The sequence below is a fragment of the Mytilus trossulus genome, chromosome 12 (assembly GCF_036588685.1).
Source record: "Mytilus trossulus isolate FHL-02 chromosome 12, PNRI_Mtr1.1.1.hap1, whole genome shotgun sequence".
Lineage (NCBI taxonomy): Eukaryota > Metazoa > Mollusca > Bivalvia > Mytilida > Mytilidae > Mytilus > Mytilus trossulus.
The window spans coordinates 52,474,756-52,497,761 of record NC_086384.1 but is presented as its reverse complement, the minus strand read 5'-3'; the positions used below and the strand labels follow the sequence as shown (position 1 = coordinate 52,497,761).

The 23,006-nt window shown below is 32.3% G+C and overlaps 1 protein-coding gene across 7 annotated transcripts in view; it reads right to left on the bottom strand.

Annotated features, from left to right (window-relative positions):
- The window catches only part of LOC134692825 (uncharacterized), a 55,835-nt gene that overhangs the window by 20,156 nt on the left and 12,673 nt on the right, over positions 1–23,006 (bottom strand). For 4 of the 7 annotated variants that reach the window (XM_063553402.1, XM_063553408.1, XM_063553409.1 and 1 more), the window contains exons 3-15: positions 17,119–19,204; positions 15,814–15,880; positions 14,223–14,234; positions 11,247–11,367; positions 9,457–10,072; positions 8,989–9,163; positions 6,660–6,811; positions 6,175–6,238; positions 5,455–5,614; positions 4,735–4,885; positions 3,748–3,896; positions 3,055–3,111; positions 1,844–2,022 (exon numbers count right to left, since the gene is read on the bottom strand). In XM_063553402.1, coding sequence (XP_063409472.1) covers positions 1,844–2,022; positions 3,055–3,111; positions 3,748–3,896; positions 4,735–4,885; positions 5,455–5,614; positions 6,175–6,238; positions 6,660–6,811; positions 8,989–9,163; positions 9,457–10,072; positions 11,247–11,367; positions 14,223–14,234; positions 15,814–15,880; positions 17,119–19,006 — 3,791 coding nt within the window. In that variant the 5' untranslated portion in view covers positions 19,007–19,204. Of the gene's footprint in view, positions 1–1,843; positions 2,023–3,054; positions 3,112–3,747; positions 3,897–4,734; positions 4,886–5,454; positions 5,615–6,174; positions 6,239–6,659; positions 6,812–8,988; positions 9,164–9,456; positions 10,073–11,246; positions 11,368–14,222; positions 14,235–15,813; positions 15,881–17,118; positions 19,205–21,022; positions 21,148–22,601; positions 22,621–23,006 lie in introns of those variants that run through there. The other 3 variants (XM_063553406.1, XM_063553403.1, XM_063553407.1) reach the window with 3 other exon arrangements.

Genomic DNA, 23,006 nt, shown 5'->3' with positions numbered 1-23,006 from the left:
AGACAATAAACAGGACTTCTGCCATCGAGCTTCTAAATCTGATAAAAAACTACAAAGAAACAAAATAAATAGACATCAGATAATAAACAGGACTTCTGCCATCAAGCTTCTAAATCTGATAAAAAACTACAAATAAACAAAATAAATAGACATCAGACAATAAACAGGACTTCTGCCATCGAGCTTCTAAATCAGATAAAAAACTACAAATAAACAAAATAAATAGACATCAGACAATAAACAGGACTTCTGCCATCGAGCTTCTAAATCTGATAAAAAACTACAAAGAAACAAAATAAATAGACATCAGATAATAAACAGGACTTCTGCCATCGAGCTTCTAAATCTGATAAAAAACTACAAATAAACAAAATAAATAGACATCAGACAATAAACAGGACTTCTGCCATCGAGCTTCTAAATCTGATAAAAAACTACAAATAAACAAAATAAATAGACATCAGACAATAAACAGGACTTCTGCCATCGAGCTTCTAAATCTGATAAAAAACTACAAATAAACAAAATAAATAGACATCAGACAATAAACAGGACTTCTGCCATCGAGCTTCTAAATCAGATAAAAAACTACAAATAAACAAAATAAATAGACATCAGACAATAAACAGGACTTCTGCCATCGAGCTTCTAAATCTGATAAAAAACTACAAATAAACAAGATAAAAAGACATCAGACAATAAACAGGACTTCTGCCATCAGGCTTCTAAATCAGATAAAAAAACTACAAATAAACAAGATAAATAGACATCAGACAATAAACAGGACTTCTGCCATCAGGCTTCTAAATCAGATAAAAAACTACAAATAAACAAGATAAATAAATATAGTCATAGTTTTAAAAAGATTGAGCTCTCACAGGAAGACATGTGATGCCTTCCATCTCCAAATAATCAGTGTTCTCCCAAGCATCTTTTAAGTCAAGGTACAGAGACATTATTTTTTTCCTAAGTAATGCTATAATAATGTCTGTGACGCTAAAATTATTTTATGAGTGATATTTTTCTTGTCTGTATATTGCAAAATCATGTCCTAAATTTTGAACTTTCATCTATAAATTGCTGCTTGTGATCATAAAAGTTAAATCACCTTTAATTTTCCATTCAAAACTAAAGTTAGCTTTATTCCTGTCCACATATTTAAGTTGTTTTCGTTGCGATTATCTAATTATTATAAGCAGAACTAAGTACCTTCATGATTTGGTATTGGAAATTCAAAAAATCACTAATAAAAGAAAACCAGAAAAGCATGTGTACAACTTCATGATCTGCAGAAAAAAAACCAGTTCACGTTTGTTATGGTTTTATTGAGTTGCTTTATTCTATTCTATTCTAAGAATCACCTACATTTTCTTCCTTAGTTATGAAATGCAATTGTGTTGTTCCTAAGAAAGTAGCTTTCTGTGAGAATGTTTTACAGACTAGTGATTTGTCTTCAGCATGTTCCAACTGTGATATACACTATATATCATTTGATATACACCTAATCACTAGTCTTGGCTGATCTGAGAATATGTCATGCTTGAACTATTGACGTCATACAACAATCACTTTTGCATTGAGGTGTCTTATATTTTGTAATATGACATTAAAATTTTAGGGGAACCTGTGTGATGTCCAGTAATAGCGGACAAATAGCAATAAGATGTATGGTAATTTTTTCACCCATGAATGAATAGCGATAAAAAAAAAAAAATCCCATGCCTTCATCATTAATTTATTAAGAAGTCATTATCTGTGAACCGATAAAAATTATTTAGCATGGCCGACCTAATAAATTGGTTTCAAAATATTTTTTTCTCATGTGTGTAACAGCTCTCCTTACCTTTCACTTGCCTCCCTAACAGCACCAATGTTAGAAAACAACACATGTCTTTCTTGGCGACTTATGACACATTTATCAGACAGTTCTGCAGAAAATTCCTGTGACTTCAGAAATGTGTCAATCAAAATATTTAAACTCTTCAGATAGGAGGCTTCAGAGGTGATGATTTCAAACATGGACTAAAAAAAACAAAAAGGAAATGTTACATATTTTTTTAATAATATATATTTATAAGATGCTTCTAGCAATCAGCTTTAGGTAGCAATAAACAGTTAGGAAAACATACTAAAATTTGCCCTTATGAATTTTACCATTCCCTTTTCATTGCTTTCTTGCAATATCAACCTTACTGTTTGTGTCATATATGGGCATATGTATGTATTCAGAATCTTCCATAGATTTTATTTCCCATAAATATAAAATGGTAAAATATAATTTCTTTTTGGTGTATCCATGGCAACAATCTGCATTTATTTGTTATAAAATATTGCAAAAAGGGGGGGGGGGGAAAGATGTCACATATTTCCCCAAAATTTGACTAAAAGTAGAATTTCAGTTGCTTGAAGTAATACCTTTTCTGAAACTGTGTACATATATCGTTCAGCAGATCCAATGAAAATCATATGTCTTTCATCTCATTTTTTTGTAAAATTGCGTCAAAAACTTCGTGTAGAAAAAGAGTGTTTGTAAACAGTACATTAATTTCTGGACCGATGACCGGTCTAGCTATGAAAATACGGATTGTCAAACAGAAAACAGCCCATAAAACATGTAAAAAATAATCTTGATGCTCTTATAAACCACCTTTGAAGGCTAAATTGGCGCTCATCTGCCTAAAAATTATATTTATTACACAATAACTTTCCTATTTAAAAAATCCACAGGGGCCATAATGCGAAACTAAACTCCTAACTGTGTATTGCTACCTTAAAATCAAAATATTTATTTTCATTTTTTTATTTTTGGTGTTTTAATGCCACTTTTAAGCACCGCATTTAGGCTATTTCGTGGCGGCCAGTTTTTATTTGTGGAGGAAGCCGGAGCGCCCAGAAAAACAACCTACCTTCGATAGGAAAACTGACAATCCTAGTCAATTAAGATTTGAGTCAAGTGCACCCGCACAAGTGGGATTTGAACTCACAACCTCAGTATTGAAAATAAATAAAAGCTTTTCATGTTTTTTCTTATCTACACAATGAACAATACTTTACCTCTTGTATCTTCCTTTCTTGACTTGATATTGAATTTAAAAATCCACTTTCTTTAACCTAAAAGGAAAAAAATCAAATAAAAATATGGCACTAGAACCAAAGTCGAAGAAGGTACATTTCGACAAATAACAATTCATATAACAACATTGCACAAAACAACAAAAATTAGCTAGAATGTTGGAAAAAAATGGATACACCCTATCCCCTTTTTATTCCATTCTGTTGAATTTATTAGCAACATTTTTTAGACTAGGATGAGAACTTTTTAGAGTTTGATATTGATAAAATTCTAAAATAACAATTAACAGTAAGATAAATTCATAAATATGTTTTCATTGCATAACAAACATATTTGTTAATTTTTGCTTAGACACCAATCAAAACATAATTTTGGAGGGTTTCACATCTTTTAGAATTATAAGTCTTTTTAAAATTTAATGGGCTCATTTCTTTCACAATAAACTAATGGAATGACTTAAAACCACCAGTATATTTTTGTCGCCATTCTAATGAAAGGGACAGAAAACAATCTGTAATATATTGTCTGCATTTGCGCATACTTTTTCATAGCACCAATCGTCAATTGATGTCATGAAAATAAGGGACGTTATCCAATCAAAATGAATTCAACAAACAATGTTGCATTAGAATCTAAATTTTATAAAATGTCTCTAACATGATTATCTCCCTTACCTCTGGCATTTCACTCCACAGAGCTCTGAGTACTGACCCAGTTTTACCAAACATCTCCAACGTGGACATCTTAGGTTTATCTGGCACTGATTGGTCACCTTTAGCTTTCTCTAGAATCTCATCAACTGCTTCATATATTCCTTCATCTCCTAAAACACAAAAAATATTATACTTTACACACTTGATTGGTCAATGTATATTTGTTCCTTCTAACAGAAGTTCCACTGGAAACTTTGTTATAAACATTGTCATAATACCTATTCCTGTTGGAACAAATATTCTATACCATTTATTATGTTAGGAACATATAGTGTAATACTTATTCCTGTGAAAATAATATTCCAGAATATTCTTTCCTTTTGGAACTTATGTTATGAAGGAAATTCTATTCCGTGACAGGTTCTCCAATCAACATATTTTATTAAAATAACACCATTATATTATTTGTTTTTAAAGGAGTAAAAAACAAATAAACAATAAGTGTTAAGCACAAAGAAGTGAATATTTGTGGCTGACGCCAAAATGACAGAATGTAGGATAACTTTGTCTTGCTTTTGCGACAGAATTAAATTGAGACTGGAAATGGGGAAAGTGTCAAACAGACAACAACTCGACCACAGAAAAAACAACGGCAAAAGGTCACAAACAGGTCTTCAATATAGCGAAAAATTACCGCACCAGGAGGCGTCCTTTAGCTGGCCCGTAACCAAATATATACTAGTTCAGTGATAAGTCGCAGCATCGACCAAAACCAGATTTAATCCAACATTTTCTACATAAGACAATGCCTGTAACAAGCCAGGAATATGGCAGTTTGCTATCCATTCCTTTGTTTGATGTGTTTGATCTTTTTTGTCATTTGCTTAGACCATTGGACTACAAGCAACCAACAATCAATCAATCAATCATTTGCTTAGGGACTTTCTGTTTAGAATTTTCTTTTGAGTTTGGTATTTTTTGTTTTTTACTTATTTTTTCTATACCTACCCGACTCAACCTCACTATCACTGGAAATAGCAGGAGTGAACTTTCTACTGGCTCTTGTTACTTTATCCTTGTTATAAACTTGATAGAGAGGCTCTGACTCAAACTTGGTCGTATATCTTCGGTCCATTGTACCGTACAACATGTCATCATTCTGTGAAGTATAGAGTTAAAAGAAACTTTGTGAATACATGGGTAATTTTTAACTAACTTTTGTCATTGTTCAAAAAAATAATATGCAGTTATAATCTTTATCTTTTCTTCCAATAAATCTTAAACAATAAGATGAATAAACTAACATATAGATGATTGGCTTTGTCAAAAAAGTACACAAACAAATTTGATGGAAAGATTTCCTTTAAAATTTTAATAATGAAACGATTAATAAAAGTTTTGGAAAAATTAAATATTTGTCTAGTTTTCACACTGGAATCTATACCACAATTGACATGTTAGTAAGAAATGTAAATTCAAATTTGGCTTATCCATAATTTCTTATACAAACTATGGTAAGACCATATACAATTATATCTAAGTTAAGATTAAACTCCCTATGATGAACCAACGCCTTTGAAATCGTTTTGGTAGAGTCCCTGAAGTGGATACATTGGTATATCGGGTTGTCAAATCATGCAATACTTTTGAAAATAATATTCAAGTCAAAGATGTTCATGATGTTTTCATTATTACAAAGTGAACAAGAAATTAAACCAAAACACAAACCAGTTCAATATAGAGTTGATTGCCCTCGTCGTCATCTTTTAACTGATTTTTGAATTTATACAGATGACTGAAGGGTGCTTGTATATCAGTGCTAGATTCTCCTGATATATCACCAAATCTTAAATACCCCGATGATGGCCTCTTGTCCAATGGCTGTTTACTGTAACAAATAAAAGTATCTTCATTCATATCTGTTATATGTTTCAAAAGCCCCATGCAAGTAATGGTTGATGTTCTAAAATATAACCACCCAGGAGCATGAATCACCTACTTGGGTATTTAGGATTGCCTTGGACTGTTTTACTCTTTGACAAATTCCCTGTTTCCATTCTCAATTCTAATATTTTTGTGTTTTTATTTTACAAACAGCCAATTTAAAATGTCTTCGGATGTACATTAACTACCTGAATGTCTGTTATTTGTGAATTGGTGTTATTTTGAATAGACAGAAAAAATGTTACAGTCATTCCTTATAATTAAATTTAAGATGGAGTAAGTCATGAAAAAACAATGATGACGTCACTGTTACATGACAAAATAATGTCTATGACCTGATAGACAAAACACTTTCAGCCAAACAGATGATGCTTTACATGAAAAATTAAATTATATTCAAATAAACAGAAAAACTCAGTTTCATCATGACACTTTACAATACTCTTCTAAGCATCATTGTGGCCATTAAAACTATTTTAATAATCTAAATAAAAGGGAACTAACCCATTAACAACATCAGACTTTTTATCATCAACTCCTGGGTCAGGCAGAATGTAGTCCTCTTTACCTGTTGAAAGTACAAAACAAACATATTACAAAGTGTAATCAAATAAAAACTTAACATTTCTACGCAACAATCAAATGAGACTTTAAATTATGTATTACAAGGTGTCTTTATTGTACATTAGCAAACATATGGTCTCAATATTCTGAATAAAATGGTCATATTAAAATGATGGTGTAATATGGTCAATTACATATAATATGAAAAACAATTCTACTTTGACCCATAATTGTTTTTTAGGTACTTTAAATACATTATGACTTGGATGGAAAGTCTTCTAATTGGCACTTATATCACATCTTCTTACTTATATTAATTTACCTTTTTCCTCCTGTGTATTGGAGGGCTCGGTCGTTAATAATAATAAGTTACCTTTTTTCCTCCTGTGTATTGGAGGGCTTGGTCGTTAATAATAATAAGTTACCTTTTTTCCTCCTGTGTATTGGAGGGCTAGGTCGAGGAGGTGGTGTGTCTTCTGTGTTATTTTTCACAGGTTCATCACCAACCTGGAGGTCAGATGCACTTTTAACATGATGACCATGGAGGTAGCTATCTCGAACACCAGGCCAAGTTTTCCTGCAAAATAAAAAAATAAAATGATTTCATTTTGCAACTGAAATTTTTGGCTTAATCATTTAAATCCTTCTTAGTTCTAAAAAAACTATAGAAATTAATCTGTTTAGAATTTTACCCTCTTCAGAATGAGAACCTGTATTGTTGAATGTAAAAGAAACTAAGGGGGTAGCGGCGTTTCTAAGGAAATTGAAATGAAATTGACAACGTCCTCATAGGTATATTAGCCCTAAAAAGATTATCATTGGTCATCTCAACTCAATTGCTTTTCTTGCTATCGCCATATTCAATCTCGTTCTGATGATCAATGATAATCTATAAATATCTACAAAATTTGAACTCAGGTGAATAGTTGTCTCATTGAAAATAATGCCACATCTTGTTATATTTTTAACTTTTTCATAACTTTTTTCATGACATCAAAATTGGAAAAAAAAACCAAGTGTTCTAGCCTGGTAGTTGGTAACATCTTTCTTTGAGTTCATTTCAGCATCTTGTGTACTTGTTTCAAAAGAATAGTCAGTATACAATCCATTTAAAGCAGGAAAGAATTTGGGGCTTTTTAAAAAAAAATTAAATAAAATAAACTGAAAAAAATATGTTAGTGTTGTCAGCCTCTGGAAAGTGAATTCAAAGAACTATGTAAAAAGTTATCTTCACTTAGCTGACAAGGAATTGTCTTAATTTTTAAAATGGGAACTATCAAATAAACATACAAATCTCTCTACAAGAAAAAACGAAAAAAATACAGCAAAATTAAAAAAAAGAAAAAAGTCATAAGCTTTGGCAATATTGAAGCTAAATCGAAAAATGTTTGTCTGTTCCATCAGCACACAAATTCCAGCATCCCATTGCTCAGATGCTCATTTTTGTTTATGCATTTTAAAGTTTTAGTGAATCAACATCCTTAGCGGTTTTCTTTTTTGGTTATACATAGTATAATAGTATATGTATTTTCATGTTTTTTGTCCTTTAAGGTGGTACCTAACACTACAGGGAGATAATTCTGTAAAATCAGCAAAACGTTTTAATTACGTTGTGTTTTACAGGGATTATTAAGCTTCTCAATGATCAAAATTGGTGTTTGTCAAACTACTATATAACCAGTGTAATTATTTTGACAAAACGGTTGGTTCAAAATTCTTTGATTTTTTATATTTTTGTTAAAGGGTCACAATTAATACTTTGACAAAATTTTATCAAAATTAAACAAGCCAATTAATTTTAGTGAAAGTGTTGGGTACCACCTTAATTCTGTTTTGATTGCATATCTTTTATATGGTCTCTGACTTTTTGGTAGACACAATATGATTAAGCCCTTGACCCCTTGAATAGACGCTTGTCTATTGTTGAAAACAGTGTGTTGACCTCTAGATGCCTTTGGTTTAATGGGGTTGTCTCATTGGCATAGATACTTAAGACATATCTTTATTTGCCTTCAAAAAATAAAATTGAAAATAAAAATTTAAAGAAAAAATGCAGGGTTGAAGCATCTATCCTTTAAAAGGATGCAAGAATTTTAATGTTAGAATTGAAAAGACTTTTCTCCACTACCAGGAAATGATTGCACAAAATTACCTTGATGCTTTGACCAAATCATCTTGAAAATGACCGGCCCAAAATTCCAGCAAGTCTTTGCTGAAGGTGTCCCTGATTGCATTAGAACAAAATATTAAATTCATTAAGAAGCAAAGATTAATTCTAGGGTTATATGGGAATCTAACAAAAAATATTAAAACAGATTTATCTCATTTATTATTCTTTAAGGAAAAACACACAGCGGTAAGAGGAAAAACATATTTCTTCACCAATATACTGTGGATTCATTATACCAATTTTCATGGGTTTTATTGGTACAGTTGAACCACAAAATTAAATGTTCAACAAATTACGAGTTTTTATCAGATGATATATATGCACACTGACAAAACACAAAATCATATATACACAAAAATGCACGTTTTCTGTAATCCATGAAAATTGGTAAAATAAATGAAATCACAGTAAGTTGGATTTTTAATTTTCGGTTTATCAATGACACTCTTAGTTAAATTTAGATTTATTTATTAATAAACAATAAAATTTCTTCACAAAAAAGGGTACATCAGTAACTTATTCCCAGAAATAATGATGTGAAATACATTAGACCTTAGGTCCCAGAATGCAATGCTGGTACATACCCATCTTCAGATTTCTTTCCTAGTGAAATTGGTACAATTGTATCTAGGTCAAAGGTCATGGATAATCTTTCCCTTGGTGGCAGTGGTGGTGAGCTGAGGAGGTCATCTTCTGGTATTGAACTGGGACCAATACTTAGTCTTGGTGGTAAAGGAGGTGGTGGAACAGCAGTCTCACCTAGAATACAGACACAAAATCTCATTAATCACTATTATTGCTAAATTTTCACTTGAAATATGTTTTACATTTAATGTATAAGAATTTTTCGTCAAGAAAACCAGGTTTATATAAAACTGTACTTGTATGAAGCACACAAGGTCACAACAATAAAACAGTGGTTATCAAAAGAAATTTTCTTAAATTAAACTCATCAACACTGAAATTTCTTGTTGCCTCCTATTTTGTTTGATTTTTTAGAATCAATGAATTGAATTATCCAACAAAAAGTCTGCAGTCAAAATTTGTATTACCTGTTCTTGGTGGTGGGGGGATTGGTGGTTCATCTTTTTGTGGTTTTGGTGGTAATGGTGGCTCCACTTCCACCTTGGGTGGTGGCTGTGGTAGATTGTCTAATGTTGACGAAGCATCAATATAATCAATGTCATGCATAGTTATTCCGTCACTGTCCTCCTCTAATATTTCCGTGTTTTCCTCAATCGGATTTGTATCACTACCGTCATAATCACTACTAGATATAACCACTTCCTCTTGTTCGTTCTGCTCGTTGATCATCTTATTCTCAGATTTCACTCGCTTGTAAAATTTCCCTAGTTTATTAAGCATGCCCGATGACCCTTGACTTTGAATAGCCGAGTCTGATGTCACATGTTTCATTTTTGTCTTTTTACCATCCTTGACCCCATCCTTTGGTTTTGACTTATACATCTGCTTAAGTTTAGAACCAAACGTTTTGCCTTGTTTATCTTTGTCTTTCTTCTTCTTCTTTCTATCTGCCGGTAATTCAGGGGGTAAATTTGACAATTTCTCTTCCTGACGTTTTTTCTGATCAGGATTTATAGGTTCGTAGATTCCAGAATTTCCACTGCTATCTGAATCGTACTCTATATCACCATCTACACCACATCTCTACAAAATATAATGATGGTATTGAGTGCAGGCATATAAATATGATAGTTAAATAAACTATAGGAAACTTACAAATATAATGAAGATATTTGTTTTAAATATAATGAAGATATTTGTTTTAAATATAATGAAGATATTTGTTTTTTTAATTATAATGAAGATATTTGTTTTAAATATAATGAAGATATTTGTTTAAAATATAATGAAGATATTTTGTTTTGTGCTTGAAGCTACATCTTTAAACAAATATCCTGTACATGAAATTGAAGCTTTTTTTTCTAGTCTTAATGCCATAAGGGACATGCCAGACATTTTGTCAGTCAGTCAGTTTGAGATACTTTCCCTTGGGTATTTCATATTTTTAACTGATTGTCTTCCCGCTAGTCAGCTAAATTATTCTGTAAACTGGAATTTTTTGTGTGTCTATGAAGATCTACAATTTTGAACTCTTTGTTCAATGTTAATTTGATGTTCCTCCTTACCTCATCAGAACTTTCCATAGTCCCCTCCTTACTGCTATCCTCGGATGTCTCCCCTTAACCTACCTCATCAGTACTTTCCATAGTCCCCTCCTTACTGCTACCCTCGGATGTCTCCCCTTAACCTACCTCATCAGTACTTTCCATAGTCCCCTCCTTACTGCTACCCTCGGATGTCTCCCCTTAACCTACCTCATCAGTACTTTCCATAGTCCCCTCCTTACTGCTACCCTCGGATGTCTCCCCTTAACCTACCTCATCAGTACTTTCCATAGTCCCCTCCTTACTGCTACCCTCGGATGTCTCCCCTTAACCTACCTCATCAGTACTTTCCTAGTCCCCTCCTTACAGCTACCCTCGGATGTCTCCCCTTAACCTACCTCATCAGTACTTTCTATAGTCCCCTCCTTACTGCTACCCTCAGATGTCTCCCCTTAACCTACCTCATTAGTACTTTCCATAGTCCCCTCCTTACTGCTACCCTCGGATGTCTCCCCTTAACCTACCTCATCAGTACTTTCCGTAGTCTCCTCCTTACTGCTACCCTTGGATGTCTCCCCTTAACCTACCTCATCAGTACTTTCCATAGTCCCCTCCTTACTGCTACCCTCGGATGTCTCCCCTTAACCTACCTCATCAGTACTTTCCATAGTCCCCTCCTTACTGCTACCCTCGGATGTCTCCCCTGAACCTACCTCATCAGTACTTTCCATAGTCCCCTCCTTACTGCTACCCTCTGTGATTTCTGATGAACTTGGATCATGATGGTTGACATCTTCGTCTTTATTATTAAAACTTGGTCTACTGGTTCCCTTCCTGTAAAATAAGTTTAGGATCTTGTCATATCTATTTAATTCTAAAAGAGTCACTATCGGTCACTCACAATAAGCTAATTGAACCTCTCTAGAGTAAAGCCAGTCAAGACTAAAATCAATTATTATACCTTTTTCTTTTTTTTACAACATTTCATGTTTGTTTATAATAAAGCTGATCCTCCTTTTTACAAACCCAATATTTTAAGACTTTCATTATACTGTTATCCATATAGAATTTTCAATAAAATTAACTGCTGAAAATTTTCTAGAAAATTACCAAGTTCCCAATTATGAATTCCTTACCCACATCTTCAATCATTAGCAAAATTTCTATTAAGGTGCCACGGTCTTGGTAGAAAAATGAACAAGGTACTAAACATGATAAAGTTGATATCTGCTTTTGTAAATTTGGCTTAAAATAATAACTTTCTAGTTAAGAAATTTATTATGAGCCATAACGTTAACTCATAAACTGTAAAAGTGAAAATTATCAATATCTAGCTTGACTTCAATTTTACCAACAGTAACAACACATCAAATTTTGGAAAGAATTGGGTTAATAGTTCATTATTTCTTACACAGAAACTGTTGACGACTGCCTGCCATACACAACCTTTCAATGACTTAATTCTTTCCTTAGAAAAACTCATTGAAATATCAAAATGGCAGAAAATAGCATGGTTAGAATTTAAGTTAACATAAATACAAACATTGTTTATAAACTTAATGTTTAGTATATTAGAAGATAGTCTTCTGAATAAAAGTACAGATGAATGTATTTAATATTTGATAATTTACAGTGATATTGTTTGCCTTAAATTAGTGGAGAATAAAGGCTTTTTCCTCTGGAAAAAAATCCCAATTTGAAAAAAAAAAAGGCTTAAAATTATTCCCAAATAGACAACTTTTTTCCCAAACAGTGCAGTCTTAGTAGTATTTGTGATTAAATATAAAGGGAAAACACTCATTTAATTATTTTCATGCCTAAAATGACTGTATGTGCAGATTTGAGGGTCTGTTTATGTATAATCACTGACAATAAGGGGTCTTATTTCAAAGCAAGAGTTGACTCTTGAAAAGGGGTCTGTAAATTGAAGTTTCAGTCAAACTTGTGGTTTATTTTAGATTTCCCAATTTGATGAAAATGACGCACATTTTCCCAATAAAAAAGGGTAGAGGTAGTTTTGAAAAAAGCCAACAATATCACTTTTTTTATATAGCTAACAGCAAGATAACTACCTTCTGTATGTTTTCAATACATTAGTATATGCACACATATACAGACATACGGAACATTTATTTCCTGACCAGCTATCGGCAGAATTAAGGACTAAAATATTCATAAGTTAGCCATGTAATCCCATGTTATTGCTGTTAGTAAGTTACACCTGAGCAATTTTGGTTTTTATTAATTTGCTGCCGAAAACTTTAAAATTAGAATGACCATTGCATGAATAATTGTTAAAGCATTGTTAAATACACCAATTACACCATGTTATTGAGTCTGGTAACTTTATTTGATACATGTATAACTATTAAGACTGTCACATGACTATGTAGATACATGTAGTGATCAGAGATCCAGATATAAACAGCCTGAAGAACATTATATATAGATATATAGACAAGATATATTATAATATTTTAACTAGCTTCTTAAAAGATAATTGTAAATACATGCCATACATGTTTGATATTTAAAACATTTAAAAAAAAATTTGAGAACATCAAAAATCAAATAACACACCTTCTGTATCATGTGTATTATAAGGTGCAAAAATATGAAAATTTGAAGATCCATACAATTTAACCATTTAAATTGCATTTTAATGAAAAATAAAAGTTCAAAACTCTGCATTTTTCCCCTGATGGAATATTATAAAATGTGGATTACAGACTTAACAGCTATGGTCAAAAGACCTTGCCCCTGGTTATTTTAACAGAACATGCTAAATAAAAAACCTCAGTCCAACATTAATTAAACAAACTACAATGTTTCCATAATTTCATCCAGATACTCTATGAACTAAAATCAGGTCAGTCATTCTTTATTAAAAAAAACCTTTCTAATAAGATCCCAGGTTTGTTGTTAGGAATCATCTAAGCCTGTATTTTATAAATTACTGCATGAACACATTATTAATAGGATTAATACTGATAAAGCCGTTTTAAGTCCAGATGAAGTGCTTATAAATATATAGGTACTGTAACATTTTTGTGTGCATTTAGTATTGCTATTTTTGGAAGAATGAACAATAATACATGTTTTCTTTGTGTAATTTTAGGAAAAGATATATATACATATATGTATCAGTTATCAGAATGAGAGTTCTTATTTATCCTTGTTTTCAAAATTCCAATAGGGAACATACTTTATATAATTGTATAAATAAACCAACTTTTCATTGGCCTTCTTCAGTTCTTTATTTTTCCTCTCAACTACATGGCTGACATTACATTTAATTTGTATTTCCTTTTCAATCATTGAAAAGTTCTTATTTATCCGATACTCAAAAAGTTACATTACTTTTAAAAATGAGAAAAACAACACTGAATAATTTAAGTATGTACAGTATTCTAATAACAGGAATCAAAACATAAAAAGAGGAGATTTATAATAAAACAATCAGGTGTTTATCCTAAAAACAAGTGCTGTGTTGCCTTAATTGGAATAATCTTATCATGAACCCAGCACTGAGTGTATGAGCCCTATGACAAATCTGTAGTGAATTTGGGTTTTAATGACTAAGTATTTGATAAGCAAGGAAACACTGAAGTTTTGGTTTTACATTCCATTTAATACAGATAATATGAAACAATATAAAAAACAGATCATGCTTCTTAATGATATCTTACCCTACTGAAGAACTGTAAAAGTACATTACATATATACAAAATAGCATTATATATATTACAGACAGTATAAAAAGCGTAACAGTGAAATCATTCTATTGAAACCATTATTCATCAGGCCCGTAGCCAGGAATTTCCAAAGGGGGGTTCGTTTGACTCACAAACTCGACTTTGACAGTCAAAATTCGAACAGAACATCGACTTTAACAGTGCTTATTAGTTTTCAAGGGGGGGGGTCGTCCGAACCCCCCTAGCTACGGGTATGTTCATAACCCCAAACTGAGGTGCTACCATATGTTCAAAAGTATTTATAAGGCAGGAAAGAATTTTTAATTATACACCCAAACATAAGATTTCTATGGTCTACTTCCTGCTAACCTTGCATTTATTTTCACAAATCAGAGGTAATGGTTTCACTGTGTACATAGGTAGGCAAAGTATGGTCATTTTATTCAGTTGTTAGTGAAAGGAAATACAGCACACCTAAGTGTTATAATTAGTTTTCTAAAATTATGTTCTACTTCCATGACTTCCAAAAATTTAAATTCTATCTAAACATTCACTATATATATAAGGCTATATGGTTTCTAATCAAATGAAAGAAATTTACCAAATCAGATCACATATTTTTCTTGTTAAAAAAGTTACGCTTCTAGGCACCACTTGGTATGTTTTAAGAAGACTATGTAGTCAACAAACTACTATGGTTAACCAGTCTTGCAGTTTTTTCCCATGTAAATCACTTTATCAAAGAACATAACCTAATTATGACAGTATTTGCCTTTAGATGGTACTACCCTATGTGTCAATTTGTAGTGTTATCAATATATCAGTTAATACACATGATAGAAGAGTGTTCAACTCTGAAGGCCAACTTGCAGTGATGTGTTCCTCTGTACAAGACCTGACTGTAGTGTAACATTAAGATGAAGAACAGTAATAACAATACTTATATTCCTTTGCTTGAATTCTGTTACAAGTTTTAGCAGGGATTTTATGTCATGCCATATTCCCCTCCTTTTCTAATTCAAAGAAAAAAAAATCCCCAGCATGAAGTTTTTTCTTACTAATTCATTTGTTCTTAGAATTTGAGAATTAGAAGAAAACAATTTAAAATGGATTCATGTTTTCTTGTATTTTAGAAGCCTCCTTCATTTGTTCTTCAACCATGTTAACTGTACCTTTAATGCATTATTACAGCAGATTGAATTGAGTGTGTAGGTAAAGGTTATATCTTGTATGGTTACTCCTACAGCAGATTTAATTGAGTGTGTAGGTAAAGGTTATATCTTTGATTAGCTTGCTTGCTAGCTGAACTATAAAGTCATTATTAGGTAAAGTATACTGACCTCCTTTCAAAGTAACCTAGTCCTACAGACAGGGAGATTGGTTATTAGTTGGACTAGTCTATTCTTAAAGGTGTGTAGTTTACCTAACCTAATAATGACTTCACAGTTCAGCTAGCAATCAAGCTAACCAAAGATATTATCTTTACCTACACACTCAAAGCAATCTGCTGTAATTCAGTAACCATACAAGAATATCAGTTGGTTAATTCACACTTGCTGAAACCTGACTATAATTAAATACCAACCTTTTCTGACCATATCTTCTGGCTGGGGTTTTAGATTGAACTTTTTTCTCAACTTTTCCTTTTGGATCTAGAATTGAAAAAGAAACTTACCACTTAAATATAAAAGTATAAATTATCCAATATTTTAGTAAAATATGCAGTCCATCAAATAGTGCTGTATGTTGTCCCCACCAATCTGTGTTGTACAAATATACTATATTTTCTAGTAACAAACTAATTCCAATCTTCCTAAATTATTCTGGTGGTCAATTGCGCACTTTGTCATGTTCTAGGTTGAATTGATAATAATATCATATATATGTATTAAATTCATCAATTTCCAAATTAACAAAGTGCACTTTTCAAATTTAAAATTTCACATATATCCTCAGATGTACTGTGGCCATACACCTATACACTCTATTCCAAATAACTGTCGGAATTGAAGAAGATAAAGTTCCTACTGCAATGATATATCCGTTCATAAATCAATCCAAGTGAAAACTAAACATCTGGTTTTTATTTACATGTACGTGTACATTGGTGTATGTTGTCATGCTAAAGGCCATATTCCCATAATATTTGGTAATGTTTACATGAAATTCATTGATAAAACCAAAATTACAGATAACAACTTAGATAAATTGTCCTCATCTGACCAAGTCACTACATAAATGATATCTTAAGTGAGATATTCTCTGTGGCAAAAATTTGGACAGTGGTCATCTGAAGAGAAAACTACTGCATTGTTTTCTTAAAGGTTGTGTCTTTTTATAAACCAAAGCACAGCAAAAACACCAGATAAAATGCATGCGTAACATTTTTAAACACATTAGACCGTTTGTTTTCCATATTTGGTTGGTTTTACACAAGTAATTTTGGGGCCCTTTATAGCTCGCAGTTTGGTGTGAGCCTATAGGCTCCATGTTGAATACTGTACCTTGACCTATAATGGTTTACTTTTTTATAAATTGTGACTTGGATGGACTTGACCCATTCACACTCATACCACATCTTCCTATATCTAAACACTAGTTTAATTCAGACATTAAATAAATACACTGAAGAGTCAAGAGCACAAGATTAGCCATTCCCTATCCTTCAAAATCTCTGAAATAACAATAGTGACATGTTCAGAACAAACACTGTCTCAAACCACCATTTCTTTCTATGAGGGGATGAGACCCAGAAATAGGTACTGGCTGTCATTTATCATGTTTAAATAAATAAAGAATTAAACAAAATTAATTGCAGTTGTACCTTTAAGTGAAGACCTTATATATAATGGATAATAGAGAGACTACTGATACCATCTAAAGTATATACCTGTATCTTTTATATAGTCGTAAATCCCTTCATTATCAGAGCTGGTACTGTCCGTGTCAGGCCAAGCCTTTGGTTCATACTTCTCAAATCCTTCAAAATCATGATACTCTTCACCCATGGCCTCATAAATATTATCAGTATACAAATCAGCAGTAATACTACCTGTGCTAGCAGCTCTTGGTCTTCCAAACTCTAAATTTAAAGCAGAAGAAACGGCCCTGACATTTGGTATTTGACCTTCGTCCTGTAAACGTTTCAAGGTCTGTAGTTTAGACTTCGGTGATGAAGGTGACCTTGGCGATTCAAATGAATGTTTTTGTTCATCAAATGTCCTACTGGTCTTCACATTTTGAAGCTTTGGTTTTCTGCCCTGTTTGGCATCAGACACAGCAGCGATATGTTCAAAGTCACTCTTTAATTTTTTGAAATAATCAGCTGTCATTTTTTTAGATGGATAATTATCTGCCTGTTTTGTTGTCTCTAAAGAATGGCTTCGGTCAATGACCATATCCTTATTACTTTCCCGCCTTTTGAAAATATTTTTACGAATTTCGTTAAATTCATCAAGTTCTGAAGCTGTGCTGTCTCTAGGACTTAAGCTTCCTCTTGGTGATTGAAGACCTTTTGGGGACATACTCCCTGTTGGAGAGTTAGTTCCCCTTGGTGACTGGTACCCTCTTGGAGATTGAGGCTCTGGAGAGGAAGAATCTTTATGTTTTCTCACATTTCTATCAATATCTAGTGTTCGTGTTAGTTTTTTCTGTTTAGAAACGCCATTAGAAGTATATTTGTCTCCTTCAGACTTCATTTCCTTTACTTTGGTATGAAGTTCTGAAGATGATGTCTTTGTTTCGGTTTTAGTTTCTACTGGTTTGTGTTTTAAACGAGTTTGAAAATTAGAAACCAGCACCTCTCTTTTCTTGAGCCATTCAGGGCGAGCATCTTCAGACCCTGCGGAGGAAGTCCTTGTCAGACTTCTTTGCTTTTGAACTATCTGAGTCACACTAGTTTCTGAAGTCTTTTTTGTATTTGGACTGAAAGGACGTGGTTTAGAATTGGCACTAATTTTATTAAAACTATTATTCCTCGATACATTTGACCTAGTGTCTGACAAGTCAGAACCAGAAGAATTATTCCGACTTAATTTATCATGACTGGTTTCCGTCGTATCTTTTGAAAAGCTTAATCCTGGTTCCTTGGGAAGAGAACTTTGTGAGGAAGTAGATGAATATTTGCTCGTATATGATCGAGACTCTGTTTTTGTTCCTGATATATTTGTCTCCCTGTGGGAACTTGTGGTTGTGACAGTGCTTTGAGAGTTTTTGGACAAAACATTAAAACTTTGTTGTATATTACCAGACAAATTGTCCTCTTTCTTACCACCAGAACCTGGCCGAATTCTTGCTAAAGCTAAATTTGTACTAAGAATTGACATGGCAGCGTTCTTATTTGATGGCGCTAAAGACATTTCACCAGAGTCGTGCCTCTGAAGTTTATTTTCCACCGTTGCCTGACAAACTTTGTTCCCACTTCCACGGAAAACTTTAGAAACAGCCATCTTTGGCTCAACCGTTTCACCTTCGGCACCGATTGTAAACTTAGTATGTGACAATAAATCTTTCAAATCATCATCTGATTTTTCTTTAGATGCTCTTAAAGCTGAATTTCTTTGGAAACGCTGTGTTGTCTGTACTTCTTGTTTACTTGTTGTTGTGGTTGAGACTTTTGTATTCTTTACATTAGTGGCGTTCACACCACCAGCAGAGTCAAATTTAGCTTTCAAATCGCTAAAATTAGCTGGTTTTGTTTTGGTCATTCTATACCTAATCCCTGTTTTAGCATCCTCTCTACTTTCTGTTTTTGTTGATTTTGAATCTAAATTTTCCATTGTTGTAATTTTTATAAACTATTTATTGCACTATCATCTAAATAAATTTGAATTATAACTAAACGTCACATAATTAGTGTATATCCTCCATATTACTAGGTCACATGACTACTGGGGTCAAAAGCTCTTGAAATCTTTCCTTTATTCATCGTCTGCATGTTCTCAAGTTACACCAGGAAATATTGGGTTCTTTCTTATCTGGAAAAAAAAGGTATAATGTTACAAAGAATATAAATGTTATTTATAATTAGTTCTGAAATGTATATGTCACAGTATTTATGGTACAAACTATCTCCATTTTTATCAAACAATGATTTTGCTATTTTAATTTTTTTTTAAACCTGGATACAAAGTAACTGAAAGTAAACATGTTGGCACTGAATGGAATATTATTTGAATAAACTTCTCAGAAAATTTAGGGTACAACTTCTGCTTACCTGTATCTCAACTTACATCTACCTTGACCTATAATGGTTTACTTTTATAAATTGTGATGGAGAGTTAGGTGTCTCATTGGCACTCATATTCATACCACATCTTCCTATATCTATCTAATGAATTTTTATTATTTTGCATTTTATTAATCCATCATCCAAAATTTATATGTGAAGTAAAATTAATTTTTATGACTACAATTTGTAATTCAAATTGAATTAACTTAAACGATGATACTAAATGATACTAAAACCGGATAAGGTTGAGTAATCACACTTAATAAAGTACAGTACACATCACAAGTATATAATTACTTTAAATTAACCAAGAAAACGAACCTATCTCATGCAGATGTTATCTTAACAGACAAGTTACATAGTCATGATAGTAATGATAGTAAATCCTGCCATGATAGTCATGCTAAACAACGGATCAGACACTTGGTTTTTTGTTTTTATTTTTTTCTCTTTTTTGATTTACATAATTTGAAATATTTATCCATCAATTAATTTTTGTATTGCTATAATTCACATTATTGGTATGTTCAGTTGAAATTTTTTTTTCACTTTCTCTTAAAAAAAATATCATCATTTCAATGGAATTATCATGCTTTCATCAGGACAAATTCTTGATAGAAAGCATTGTAAAAACCTCTTCTTCAGTTTAATCTGGTTTATCAATGGTTCCTGTGAAAAAAAAAGAAGTGTGGTTCTCAAAAATATGTCTATATGTGCCTTTTCAAAGTCAGCAGCCTGTAATTCAGTGGTTGTCGTCATTTTTATTCATTTTTTTATATAAATAAGGCCGTTAGTTTTCTTGTTTGAATTGTTTTACATTGTCTTAGTTTTCTTGTTTGAATTGTTTTACATTGTCTTATCGGCCTTTTACAGCTGACTATGCAGTACAGGCTTTGCTCATTGTTGAAGGCTGTACAGTGACCTAAAGTTGTTAATGTCTGTGTCATTTTGGTGTCTTGTGGAGAGTTGCCTCTTTGGCAATCATACCACATCTTTTTTAAACATACCTCACAACATGCAATATATACCTACACCTGTCCGACCTTAGGAACATATAATTCAGTGTTTATTGTTGCTTTCTGCCAGTTTGTTTAAGGATAGAAGACATTGATAATAGAATATAGCCTGTTGGGTTTTCTTGTTTAAATTGAATCTTCTTTTGTCATTTTTAGACATTTTAAAGCATACTATGAGATATGGGTTTCGCTCATTGTTGAAGACTGTATGATGACTATTTGTGGCTAAATCACATCCACATCTTTTGGTCTATGGTGGATAGTTTTCATATTGGCAATCATACCACATCTCCTTATTTAAACATTATAAATTTTCAAATTTTTAAAATAAAATTGAGATGAATTAAGTTTTTATTTAACTTTTTTTATTCTGGCTTAAAGCAATGAATCTACTAAACAGAGGATACCCTTATTTACCATCATAGTTATTTTAGATGGCACATTATAAATCCTGATTGATTACAAATATATATTTAAATCCCATCACAAATTCTTCCATATAATGACCCCCTTTTTAACCCATAATATTTAAATTAAAAAGTCCTTACCTTTTAGTAAATAAAGTTGTTATAAGTCAAAACAAACGTTTTATCATGTTTATGGAAAGGAAACTCTTAACATCCTTCCTCTAATGAGAACCTAAGATTCAATATCCGTATGACATCAGATTACCATAAGTTACAAACTACTCTCGACAAAAAGGGACGAAAATAAATTTACTTAAGCTTTCAAATCTTTTATTGTTTTATCTTAAAAGAGAAGTGATTCATTGTACCAAAATGTAAATAAGACGGTCTGTCATATTATTAGATAGTGTAATTTACAATATATTTTGAAGTTTACAAAACTGAACTTTATTTTGAACAGTTTGTTTAGAATGAATAATATACTGAGACTCTGGTTGTCTCATTGGCAATCATACCAAATCTTCTTATTTCATAACAGTAAAATTGAATTTGAAAACCCTCCCAACCCCCCAAAAAATTATTCATGATAAACAAAGTAATTTAATGTTTTAATAATATTTACAACTTAATATTAACTTAAAACAAAATAGGTAGTGCATTGTTCTGAAGGCGAATGTCTGTGCATTAAAACATAATCTGAGCCCTTAAGTTACATGCGTCTTACTGTTACTTAATACTTCAGAGATAAAACTGTTTACACTCAAGTTTTCTAAACAATACTGGAATTATCTTTGGTTATCATGCACTGGGAATCAAATTCAGATCATAAGAGTGCATGTGAATATTCTTCACGGAGACAGGAAATCTTTGTTCAAACGAGCCTCCATATCACATACATGTGTGGGAGTGCAATGCTTTATGTGAAATGTTTCACTACCTGTATATATGTTTGAACTTTGCATCACAATTATCTAGTGCCTCTTAACATGATTAACAAACTGTTGAAGAAATCTTTAAAATGAAATCATTTAAATCAAAATAAATCCTCAATTGTTGAGGAGGGGGGATAAGCCATCATAAGGTGTTGTAAGTCTATTTCAAAACCTATTCTTTAGCTTATCAATTCATTTATATATTTATTGTAAGATTTTTTTTAAAACATTTAGAAATGATTGGTGTTTAATGGTGTTTCACACATCTTTTCAAAAACACTTTTTCATGGTGGTCAGTTTTTATAGTTGGAGGAAGCTTGAGAGAAATAAAATCTTTGAAAAAAATGAAGATCGAATTAAAATGTACCAGAACCCTGAGCGGGGTTCCCCCTCACAACCCCAACATTGACAGGCTAGTGTCATACAGTAGTTGAACTGCTTTAACAACTCAGCCATCCAGGCCCTCCTCTTTTCAATTATCTGCTTATATGGCTTATGAGGGGGGATAGGACCTTTATCAGGACTCCAGGATTGGGTGTCTTTAAGCCAAGATTTCAGGATTGACCTTTTCAGGATCCAAGAATTCTTTTTTCGAGTTTCGGGATTTAAATTTATTTAAATTGAGGACCTCAGGGCTCAGGATTTTATGTTTTTAAGCCCGAGATTTCAGGATCAAAACCCCTCCTACCCCCCTCGCTCCTGTACATGTAAATAAATGAAATTCTCAAGAGAGACCCTTCTTTGAAAAATAAAGCTATGTACAAATTAATGCTAGTTTTTATAAGTACCTTTTTTGTGCACTTTTAAGCGTTAACCAAAAAGGGTAAAAGCAAATCTTAAGAATAAGTACTTTAACAGTATGAGCGTCTATTCAATTTCCTGCAACACGGTGATACCAGTACTAAAGAGGAAAGTGAACAAATTCTATAGATAGAGTACAAGAACTATTTCCTGAAGACTCTCTTCCTGTGATATAATACATGTATATAATAAGCAGTATATATATATTTAATACATCCTTCTCAGTCTATTACCATCTTAATGACCTTAATTTTAACTGCTGATTTCTGAAATATAATTTACTTAAGACTATGCTTAACTCAGGTTATACTGTGGATTCATTATTATTTGTTGGATACCAATTTTTGTGGATTTCGCAGGTACAGGTGAACCACAAAATTAAATGTCCAACA